The sequence below is a fragment of the Catharus ustulatus genome, chromosome 6, assembly GCF_009819885.2.
Source record: "Catharus ustulatus isolate bCatUst1 chromosome 6, bCatUst1.pri.v2, whole genome shotgun sequence".
Taxonomy (NCBI): Eukaryota; Metazoa; Chordata; class Aves; order Passeriformes; family Turdidae; genus Catharus; species Catharus ustulatus.
Window position 1 is genome coordinate 27,697,912 of NC_046226.1, and position 12,159 is coordinate 27,710,070.

At 37.8% G+C, this 12,159-nt stretch overlaps 1 protein-coding gene across 8 annotated transcripts in view; it reads left to right on the forward strand.

Annotated features, from left to right (window-relative positions):
* Nucleotides 1–12,159, forward strand: part of HECTD1 (HECT domain E3 ubiquitin protein ligase 1) — a 61,677-nt gene that overhangs the window by 16,250 nt on the left and 33,268 nt on the right. For 5 of the 8 annotated variants that reach the window (XM_033062267.2, XM_033062273.2, XM_033062271.2 and 2 more), the window contains exons 3-13: nt 907–1,141; nt 2,040–2,267; nt 4,776–5,057; nt 5,333–5,621; nt 5,930–6,006; nt 6,094–6,192; nt 7,407–7,521; nt 8,074–8,248; nt 9,602–9,740; nt 9,932–10,102; nt 11,176–11,398. In XM_033062267.2, coding sequence (XP_032918158.1) covers nt 907–1,141; nt 2,040–2,267; nt 4,776–5,057; nt 5,333–5,621; nt 5,930–6,006; nt 6,094–6,192; nt 7,407–7,521; nt 8,074–8,248; nt 9,602–9,740; nt 9,932–10,102; nt 11,176–11,398 — 2,033 coding nt within the window. The remainder of the gene's footprint in view (nt 1–906; nt 1,142–2,039; nt 2,268–4,775; nt 5,058–5,332; nt 5,622–5,929; nt 6,007–6,093; nt 6,193–7,406; nt 7,522–8,073; nt 8,249–9,601; nt 9,741–9,931; nt 10,103–11,175; nt 11,399–12,159) is intronic. The other 3 variants (XM_033062269.2, XM_033062270.2, XM_033062274.2) reach the window with 1 other exon arrangement.

Consider the following 12,159-nt stretch of genomic DNA (forward strand, 5'->3'; position numbering starts at 1 on the left):
TTAATTCCCCACCATCACCTTGGAAGTCTTTTACCACTGTGGTGAGCCATCATAATGCTAAGTTGTGCTAAATATGCTGCTGGAAGATACATTGACTTAAAATGTAGCTTCATGTGTTAGAACTTTTGATCCAAATCAGTCTTATCCACAGCTGTTCTAATAATGAAAAGTATTATTTCAGTTCATATTCTATAGTGTCAGAGGAATAGAAAGAGGACCATTGCAGCTTGCTTTTTTTTTTTTTTTTTTTAAGTTTTGGGGATGTTCTTCACCATTCTTGCATATGGAAGTGAGGCTAACAATAAAGAGGAGTCAGAGGCTAACTGAGACATGGATGTGGAGAGAAAATGCAATAGACACAAAGCTGCATTAATTAAATATGTTCTCAGTGTGATTAAGGGAAAAATGAGGTAGGGGATAGGGGAGGAGACTGAAATAGAATGAAAAGACAAGGAAAATAACATACAGAAAAAAGGACCACTCAAAATCAAATTGTGTATTAAACCCAAAATCTTTAGTCTTTGTATATAAAATTTAATGATTAAGTAGCTAGTAATCATCATGAACCTTGAAGCACTGTTAAGAAAACATGCGTTGTTTGGTGATATGAGGTTAATTCCTAGAAAAAAATCCCAAAAAGATAAACTTTCCCTCTGTATGATGGTAAAATTTCAGGAACATCTTCTTCTGCTGGCTTCTTAATGCAACATCTTTTCAGATTACCTATTTGAATTTTCATGTGTGTATGAGATGCAATGTTCTAAATGAACGTTTTGAACCAGCTATGAACTAGTTGAACGAATTATGAGTGCATGGAAAGCATTAACATGGAAGTGTATGAAATGGCTTAATGTAGAGAAGTGTGCACAACATAGTAATAATGCGTTGTGTTTTTTTTTCCTGCAGATGCCCTCCTCGAACTTTTTTGCCAGCACTGTGCAAAATTTTTCTTGATGAAAGTGCTCCAGACAACGTACTGGAAGTAACAGCTCGTGCCATAACATATTACCTGGATGTATCGGCTGAATGCACCCGTAGGATTGTGGGAGTGGATGGAGCTATCAAAGCGCTTTGTAACCGTTTAGTGGTTGTTGAACTTAACAACAGAACGAGCAGAGATTTGGCTGAGCAATGTGTGAAGGTAAGTATACTTAAGAACCTCTTGTTTTTAAGGAGTTGGGTAATTTGCTATTTCCAAAGAGCATCCTCATATTCCAATTCTGTTTTTTTAAGTTAAAATGTGATGCAAAAACATGGATTATGGCAAAAGTGTACATGCTGACACTGCTACTTATGCTTACTTGTCAGTCCAGTGCTCTTCACAGCTTGATCTTCTTTTTAAAAAAGTATAGAAAAGGAAACAAAAAATATTAGAAGAAATTTTCTTTTTATCTTGTATGACTAGAATGCTAATAGAATGCCAAAGGCTATTTTTGTGCTACTAAAGAAAAGAAGAATTGCTCCAGATACAGACAGATTACCTGGTGTAAAAAAATTGTTGCCTCTTCAATAGCACTGGATCTAGCTCCTCTGCACCCTTGTGAAGTTTTTAGGGATATTTAAAGACCCTTACAATCTCTCATTTAAGGCATAACTCATGGCCATGTGGTAATATATAGCTGGAATTCTTGATTTCCATGGCATCAGAATTTATGCATGTATTTCCTATTTACTATTTCCGATTGACTCAGAAGTGCTTCACTGGGGTAGCAGTGCTCTTACAAGTTTCAAAACTCTCAGTTGTATATTTCTCCCAGGATGAGAGATTATTACCTGTCTTCATGAGCACCTATTATGACCACACCTTTGGGGGATGTTCTTGTATTGGCTCCCATATTTTTGAAGACAACTGTAACTACTAACTAGTAGAGTACTGGAGGCTTTGGCCCCTTGTGGATGTTGAGAAAGAGAGGGATTTTTCTTTTTTCTTGTTGTTTCATTTTCTTAAGCAGTTCTGTAGATGGATATAAGTATCTGATTGTGGATATAACTGACTTTTTGTGTGTACTTCATTCAAATTAAATTTTTTTTTGGCATAGGTGTTAGAATTAATCTGTACCCGTGAGTCAGGAGCTGTGTTTGAAGCTGGAGGGTTGAACTGTGTTCTGACATTCATTCGTGACAGTGGACACCTTGTTCATAAAGATACTTTGCATTCAGCTATGGCTGTGGTATCCAGACTCTGTGGCAAAATGGAGCCTCAGGATTCTTCATTAGAGATCTGTGTGGAATCACTGTCTAGTTTATTAAAACATGAAGACCATCAGGTAATGTAATAGTTGGCTCAATGTGCTGTGAGTTTAACTTTCAGTATGTTTAATAAAGGAATTACTAGGTAACTTTTTACAGCCTCCCTAACTGTGTGTTTACATAGAAGTTGTTATATTTGGATATTACAATAGTTTCCTTTATAGTTGTAGTGGTAAGAGAATAAAAACATTGCTTAATGTTTGGCTCCAAGTGCTGGTGTTTGAATATAGTCTTATTTAACCTCTGAAAACTGTATTGAAAAATATCCTGTAACTTTTTTCAGTGTGTTTTGAGGCAGTTTCTGAAGTATTTCTTGTTCTATGCCTGTACCTTAATCACTATAAAATTGAACATAAGAGGCAAACATAAATTTGGTTTGTGTTTCTTTTGCCAAGCAATGAAGCAATGAAACCATCCATAGTCAATGCTAAAGTATTACACTGGATGCCAGCTTAAATGATACTAGTAGAAATTTTGCTCCACTGCTTTACTGCAGTTTTACTAACTTGAGATGAAGTAGTTCTTGTCAAATCTAGAAAATGAATCCCAGAGGAATTATCTTTCTACTAGTAGAATCTTGTTGTGTATGTCAGGCTAATGTTCTGGAATAGCCATTTAACCAAATTCTTGCTGTAACTTGGCCAGGCTTCTTGTCCGTTCTCAGAACTGTATCCCCATTTCACTCTGACATCTGTCCTCATTCCTTTCTCTACATACACAGATCCAGCCTCCAGTGTGGTTCATTAAGCACAGCATATTTGGGAAGCTAAGTCTTTCTGCCTGTGAGATAATATTTTTTAAAATATATTTTTAGATCTTAAAAATTTTCAGGGGGCTGTCATACACTAACCATTTCAGAACAAACTATTATGTTTTTTAGCCATTAAATAATTTTATTAGTACACGAATCATCTGAGGCAAGGTAATCTTGAAATTCAAACCATTAAGTCTTAGTATTTTAACTATTTGCCAGTTTATAAGGTGGTAAAGAAAAGCAATTGCTGGGGCTGTTGGAGATGGGAATGAGAGTTCAAATTAACTTAATTGTTCAGCAGTTAAGCTTAAAAATAAGTATGCTTAAGATGGGACCCAGATGATAGAAAATAAATCCGTGCTGATATCCTTGAGAAATAGGTTATGCATGAAGAAAGCCTCAGGATTACAGTGAACGTTGGATGTGTGTTATGGTTTTGTCCAGTAATGTCCTTTTTCAAGTTTGTTGCTCTCTACCTTGTCCTTTTACACTGTTGGGTTTGATTGCTTATTGTGTGGGCTACCAGTTAGTAACACCACTTGATGAATAAGTTCAGGCCATATGAATGTGGCCCCAGCAGCAGCATATCTATAATTTTGGGTTTTAGCCTTTGTGTTACACTTTCATTTTGGGAGAAGAAATGTAAATACTTTCCAAGTATTCATTTGCTTTGTAAACTGATGCCATTAATGCAGTGTGTTAAGCAAGTCAACTTTCTTACGTGTTTCTTACAGCTGTTAAGGTAAAGATCTGTGGAGTATTTACAAATTACATAAAGATTGTCAGAATTGTTTATCTGTGTTGTCAGAGAACTGGAGCAAGATGCCAGAGGACACGAACAGTGACCATTACACATTTAAGAAAAAAATCTGGTGCAAAAGAGTACTGATAATGCAGAATGTTTGGCATATACAGACCATATCAGAAGTCTGCAAACTTAATGGAGATTTAAGATTTTTGTCTTCATAAAGTCTGGCTAATACTGTAATCTTGTTCTGTGTGTTGATGACTAGCTGTCTTGAAGTCCTTGGTGTGATACCAGACAGTTGTTTTGAAAATGGACGACTGAGTTTTTTAGGGAGTAAGAACTGTAGTGATTCAGAGTTTGAGAACAGGTATTGTGGAAGTTTTTCTACTATTTCTTGACATCAGTCTGGTTTGCTACTGCACATCTTTAAAGGCAAATGTGCCTGAAGCAAGTTATCTCAATAGACTGGTGCAAACCTCCCGATCTTGAAAGACTGAATGAGACACTTTTAGTGTATAGGTAGAGGGACATTGAAGTCAAACCCTTCCTTTATTTTCACTATTGACATGAAAAGATGTTGGGTCCTTTCCTGGGCAGTACTTTTTGCTGGATTGTTAAGAGGATCATCAGTAAGCCTTTCTACAGCATCATTGGGGTTTTTTGTGTGAGATTGGTTGGTTGAATTTTTTCCTCCCTTTAGTGACAAACCTAAATTTGGAAGTTTGCATTTTGTTAGCATAAAAATTCTTGCATGTCCCTGTGTCAGGTGCTCAGTGGATAATCTGAGTTATCCAAACATAAAATTTGCTTTTCCCAGTTTGTCCTATTTTTAGGCTTGGTCCAATTGAAAACTTCCTTGTGCTTAAGAGAAATATGTAGGCTTTTAAATATAACTTGAACAATCAAGCTTCATGGGAAAATCAAGTTCTTGTATGTGTCCTGTATTCTTGTAGATATCCCCTTAGCATCTTCTCATCTTAAGTAAAAGATATTTCATTGGTTTTTCTTGCACATCTTTTTTAGGTTTCAGATGGAGCTTTGAGATGCTTTGCTTCATTAGCTGACAGATTCACACGGCGTGGAGTTGACCCAGCCCCATTAGCTAAACATGGATTAACTGAGGAGTTGTTATCTCGCATGGCAGCTGCTGGTGGGACAGCCTCAGGACCATCTTCAGCTTGCAAACCTGGACGGAGTAGCACTGGAGCACCCTCTACAGCTGCAGACTCTAAATTAAGTAATCAGGTGTCAACAATTGTAAGCCTGTTGTCAACCCTGTGTAGAGGCTCTCCAGTAGTAACACATGTAAGAAATCCTTTTATACTACAACTTTTTGTTTTTATGGGGCTTTTCCCTTCATATGCTTCAATATATGCAAAATTTATGTTGCTGTTTTATAGATAAATATACATATACATATTTATAGATCTAATTTATATATATATATATGTACACATATGTGCTCACACATGTACATGTAAGTTATTTTTAAAGAGGGGAAAAAAGGAAACATTTCATATGGAAATGAAACCCAATTCTGATAGTATTTTCTAAAGCCCTGTATATTTTTTATTGTTCAGACTTTTAATTATTTCCAGGATCTCCTAAGATCTGAACTTCCAGATTCTATAGAAAGTGCATTGCAGGGTGATGAGAGATGTGTACTGGATACCATGCGGTTAGTAGATCTTCTTTTGGTGCTACTGTTCGAAGGCAGAAAAGCCCTGCCAAAATCTAGTGCTGGATCTACAGGCAGAATCCCAGGATTGCGAAGACTGGATAGTTCTGGGGAACGTTCTCATCGGCAACTGATAGATTGCATCCGCAGTAAAGATACTGATGCACTAATAGATGCCATTGACACAGGAGGTAAGCAAAAATACTCTGAAAAAGGAAACACGATGCTGGCTTTATCTTTGATTTTCATAATCTGAGGTGTCATAAGAAATGCTTAGGTAGTTCATTGAAAGTAATTATATACAAGTTCGCTTACTTTATTAAATACTCAATAAGTCTTGTTAGTAGTCATACTTTTGTATTGTAATTAAGAGCATAAATGCTTCTCCAGAATTATTGAGGATGCTTAATTTTTTTAAGACCTGCTTTTTGTTTAAAAATACTGTTGAACTTTAGTTCATAGTTGTGGGAGCTTTATTTTATTTAATTTTGTCTTTCAGCTTTTGAAGTAAATTTTATGGATGATGTAGGACAAACTCTTTTAAACTGGGCCTCAGCTTTTGGAACTCAGGAAATGGTAAATTGCTTAATAGACCCTTAAGAAGTTGCATTATTTATGTAAAGGAAGATTTTAAAAACTATTTTCCTTTTTCTCGTCTAACAGGTAGAATTCCTCTGTGAAAGGGGCGCTGATGTTAACAGAGGTCAGAGGTCATCTTCATTACATTATGCAGCATGTTTTGGAAGACCTCAGGTAGCAAAGGTATGATTTAAACTCACCCTTATTAAAAAGCATTGCCTGCTGACTTCTCATCTTGTTCTGTTCAAAATAATTTCAATGCAATGTGCTGGACACATGCACTATCAAATATTTACATATTCTTCATAGTATTTATCAAAACACAGATTTTTCATTGTGGGACAGTAATGAATAAAAGTACAGTAATTTCACGACTATAAGGCGCACCCTTTTGACTAAATTTTTCCCCCAAACCTGGAAGTGCGCCTTATAGTCCGCTGCGCCTTATATAATGGACAAAGTTGCGAAATTTGCCAAACCGGAGGTGTGAGCCCCAATGTGGGGTGGGAGCTGCCACTGGCCCCGGCCCGGGTGCATGCGGAACAAGAAACCGGGCAACGCCACTCCGGGCACAGGGGGGAACGAGAAGCCGGGCGATGCTGTTCTAGGTGCGGGGGAAAAGTGAAGCCGGGTGGCCCCGGCCCAGGCACGGGGGGGAACGAGAAGTGCGAGCCCGCAACAGCCCTGAGCAGAACCTGCCCGGCAGCGGCATCAGAGCAGCGGCGGCACGGCCTGGGCGACTGGGGGAAAGCGGTGGCGGTGGCGCAGCCCCTGCGGCCGAGGAAAAGCAGCGACAAATGGCGCTGCCGCGGGAAAGCAGGGAGAAGTGGCGCCACTGCTGGCCGCAGGGAAGTGGTGACAAGCGGCACAGCCGCAGGGAAGTAGGGAGAAGTGGCGTGGCCGCCGCAGCCACCAGCCAGGGGGAAACCGGAACGCAGTGCGACCGCGCGGTGGGAGCCATGAGCTGTGCCAGATGGCGCCGGGGGCGGGCGGGAGTGCCAGGGCCCACTGCATGGGGAGGGCGCCTGGGGCTGCATTTAAAGGCTACACCGATCTTTTAAAAGTGTTTGCAAATTGAGCACCTGCCTGTAATCCGTTACTTTGTTGCGCGCCGCGCGACTCCTCGGTGCAAAAAAAAAAGTGTGCCTTATAGTCCGGTGCGCCTTATATGATCTACAAAGTTGCGAAATTTGCCGACTCCCGGGGGGTGCGCCTTATAGTCCGGTGCGCCTTAAGGTCATGAAATTACTGTCGTTTATATTAGCTCTACAGATATAAAAAGAACAGAATACTTAGAAGCATGAGAAGACTGCAGGAGTGATGTATAAAAACCACATTTGCTAATTTGGAACAAGAAATCCTATTTTTTTTTCATATATAAAAATATTTGTTCTCAGACTCTCTTAAGACATGGAGCAAATCCTGATTTGAGAGATGAGGATGGGAAAACTCCTCTGGACAAAGCTCGGGAAAGGGGGCACAGTGAAGTAGTAGCTATTCTTCAGTCTCCAGGTGAGTGCAATATTTAAGTCCATAACACTTGCTATAGGAGAAGTGCTGATATACGTTAAGTTATGCAGTTTTTAGAATTTTACTCTATTAAGGTTATTAAAAAAAAAAGTGACTTATCTTCCTTAACCCATAAAAACGTTAGTATGAAAACCTTAAGATGATGTTAAGTGAGGGGAATTACCAAAGAAATAACCAAGTGAGCAGGCATGATCAGGTCCATTTGTCCTGCTCTTCAGCTGTGGGATCAGGCTAAACTGGGAATTTTGTTGTAGATTCAGAGCATGTCAGCCTTGCTAGCTTCTCTGGTATCTTTTCTTTCATCATGGGAACTGCCCTTTCCCTGTTCCTGAGAATTCTGGTGCCACAGGTGATACTTGCTATTAAATACTTTATTCAAGATGTCATGCACGTGTAAATTTTATATTTTTAGGAATACGTGTTCAAGTTCAGGTACTTGGATGTTAATAAAGAAAACTTGGATGTTTTGAAGGGGTTTTTGTTTGGTTTGTTGATTTTTGCAATTGAATGTATTGAGGAAAATAAATCTTCTAGGGGATTGGATGTGTCCTGTCAACAAAGGGGATGAGAAGAAAAAGAAGGATGCAAACAAGGATGAGGAAGAATGCAATGAACCCAAAGGAGATCCAGAAATGGCACCCATATACTTGAAAAGACTATTGCCTGTGTTTGCACAAACATTTCAACAAACTATGTTGCCTTCAATAAGGTAATATTATCATGAGAGACAATTTCTTAATACATGCTTAAAAAAGCCAAAGTAAGTCTAAAAGTTTTAAGTAATGCTAGTGACAATATATATTTGAATAGAAGTGGTTGTTTAGAAAGTGTTGCAAGAGTGATTTTTACTTAGCATTTTAAGCAGCACTTTTTTCCCCTTCTGGTGATGTGTTAGAAAAAACCTGGCTAGTCATGAGATAGCAGAGCACACTCTTGACTGTAGCAGCAGGATGAAGGAATGCTGTGTTCATGTGGTATGTTGTGTACACTATGCATCAGGATTTGGTTACAGTTGTTTGTAGCCACTGTAATTAAAGTTGTAATTTAGTAGAGGAAAACTAATGAAATGATGCCAAGATGCTTTCAGTGGAAAATCAGCAAGACTAGAAAAAGGTATTTAGAAGGTTTTAGAAGACTTACTTAACAGCGTATTAACTGGAGAGAATACTCCTTGTAATTCTGTTGATTTGCAAAAATGTAGTCTAATTTATTACTTCAAAGGGAATGCTGTGCATGGTGTAATGGTTGTGATAAATTGCATCTGATTATAACCTCTTAGCCTTTTATACTACAAATATGACATTTATTCCATCTCTTATTTATGTTCCCAGGGTTGACAGGTACTTTGGGTGAAAATGCAAGACAAGAAAGGTCTCTAGTGGAGACAGGCTCCATATGAGCTGATGATAGAAAGCTTAAACGAGGTCATTTAAAATAAAATAATTAAGGAACTATGTTAACAGTCTGTGCATGATTAATTGTTGTTGCAGATTGTGCAAAGAAGTAGTTGGCTCTCTACTTGAAAGTTATCTTTATGAATCAGAAAAATTGTGGTTTTGGAAGACAGTCAAAAAACTAATCTATAACCCTACAGGAGTAGGGCATTCAGATTATGATTCTTAGTGTGGAAAACTGCATGATCTAATAATGTGTTTAGAGGTAAAAGTTGTAGGGATCTTGAAACATGGGAAATGTATGACTGAAATGAAAGGCTGAATACCTCTGAGGGTGACAAAGTGTGCGGAAGTGAATTGCCAGTGTTAAAAGTGAATAAAGACAGGACATAGGTTTACCTAGGAAGGGATGAGGAGAAAGGAATATATTAGACTGATAGTGCTATAGGATCAAAAAATATCTGAGGTGCATTATTCTTAAAGATAATCTAGGACTTAGTAACAATAACTAATTTTGGTACCAATAACAAGAACTGAAACAGATTGAATTTCTTGTGTTTTGAAAACATGCATAGAGTACAAAAGAAGTCTTATCTTGAACCTTTTTTTCCTTTGATTATTGCTTGCTTATCACTGTAAGAACCTTTTTTTTCTACAATCTTTTAAAGGAAAGCAAGTCTTGCGCTCATTAGAAAAATGATACATTTTTGTTCTGAGGCGCTGCTGAAAGAGGTTTGTGACTCTGATGCTGGCCACAACCTACCCACAATACTGGTTGAGATAACAGCTACAGTGCTTGATCAAGAGGTAGGAAGAATGAAAATGTTATCCTTTATGAAACCAGTAGAAAAAAGGGAGTTATACTCATTGATTCTGTGTATTTGTTAATAAATAACCCTAAAACTTTTACAGTGTCCATCTGTGACTACATGTTCAGTTCAGTGTGTAAAGTAACAAGATCTCCTTTGTTATTTTCTTTTCATCCCAATGTATTACAGGATGATGATGATGGCCATTTGTTAGCGTTGCAAATCATAAGGGATTTAGTGGATAAAGGTGGTGATCTTTTTCTAGACCAACTGGCTAGACTTGGTGTAATTAGTAAAGTGTCAACTTTGGCGGGGCCATCATCTGATGATGAAAATGAAGAGGAGTCTAAACCTGAGAAGGTAAGTGTATGGATTTATTAGCTTTATTTATTACTGTAAAAGTGACACTTCTGTTGAAATGTTCATTGTTACAAAAATTGCCAGAGCAAGGGAGATAGGATATTAAATTAATGATTATTTTATACCACTTGTTTTAATAGTTTCCTTCTCTGCCTGCATTTTCTGTTAGCATATTATTATCTGCTGAGTTTTCCTATTCATACTTCCTTGTGGTCAAGTTGTTTGGTGCTTGATTTTGTCTAGTGTTTGAAAAGTGACTGGTAAACAAAATGAATCCTTCCTAAAGTATTTGTGTCAAAAGTGTATCTCTTTTGATGTTCATGCATTAAATAGTTCCAGATGTTTTAAATGTTGCTATTAAATATATTAAACATATAAAAAAGAAAATAATTTTCTGGTTAATGAAAGCCGTAAGTGCATATTGAAGTTATTTATCAGTTTCCAAGTCTTATTGCCAGTCTGATGAACTGAATGGATAACAGACTTCTTCTGTTACCAATTTAATTAAATTTCTAGCTGATTCTTAAGTGTGTGGTTAAACTTTTTTACTGTGGGTTTGGGTTTTCTGGGCTTTCTTGGGAGGGGCGCTCGTTTTTGTTTCAAAGGGTTAGATATTAAAAGTCATATGGACGTGGTCCTAGATAACCAGTCATATGTGGCCTTGCCTGAGCAGGGGTTTGGACTAGATGGCCTCTAAAGGTTTCTTCCAACCTCAATAATTTTGTGATTCTTTTCTCACAATTTGGGTTTTGAAGAGGTGGATGTTGCAGGCAGTAGGCCAATGTTATTGTTGAGAAGATAAAGCTGGGTGTCAAAGGAAACTTCTAAGAAGTATGTTATTCTATCAAAGAATACTTTTAAGGATATGTTTTACAGGCAGAAGTAGTATAGTTCCTACACTTTTGGTTTGAATCATTTTTCTCTCCTAAAGACAGAGTCTTCTCCTTTAAAGAATGTCTGTGGTTTTTTCTGTTGGTTTTTTTTTGTTTGTTTGGGGTTTCTTTTTCTTTTTTTTTAATGGATTGGAGATTTTTTTGAGGTTCTTGTTATTGCTCGATACAATGTTATTTCAGGAGGATGAACCACAGGAGGATGCTAAAGAACTGCAGCAGGGTAAACCGTACCACTGGAGAGACTGGTCAATCATTAGAGGAAGGGACTGCCTGTATATCTGGAGTGATGCTGCAGCCCTGGAGCTATCTAATGGTAGCAATGGATGGTTCAGATTTATCTTGGATGGGAAGCTGGCCACAATGTATTCCAGTGGGAGCCCTGAAGGAGGATCCGATAGCTCAGGTAGACTTTTTGCAATTCAAGTCCAGGTTAAGTTTTGAGACTGTCATATTTGTTTATATAATTTGATTTGAGCTATTTTGTTTTTCAGGAATTGGCTTACTAAATAGTAAAGGATGTAAACAGGTGGAAGGTGGTCAGTTAATTGTGATGCATTTTATCAGATAGCATGTGACCATAACTTGACTTTTTTGGTGAATTGTGTTAAGTAAACATCTTGCCAGTAAAAGCGTATTAACTTTTTGTTTTGGTTCTTCTCCATGCATACTTAATTTTTTCACCCCAGTCATTAAAAGCACTTTGTAGTGACCATCCCAGGAAAAGCAGGTTGAAATGGTGATTTGTTTGCTTCTAGCTGGCAGAATGAATTCGCATGTGTTTGAAGACAAAGTAATGGAAAGTTTCTCATTGAGATTGGGAAACAAATTACAGTGTCTTAACTGTTTGTTGGAGAGAGGATAAGGGAACAGACCTTATGCACCGGCGATGCACAGCTGGTTCTGATTTTCTGTACAGAATACACAACTTGTTCTGGGCGCAGAAACAACTCTCCTTTTATTGTTTCATCTTTTTTGCAGCAGTTCATGCATTCATGAACCTGCAGACATAAAATGCTTTGCAATTTTGTTTTCAATGAGCCATTGAGTGAAATAACAGAACATATTATGATTCAGGATGGAAATGAAGTGCTAATGTCTTCATGCATCAAGTTTGGGGCAAGGGCAAGAAGACAAAATGCAATATAGTATTTCTGATTATAATGC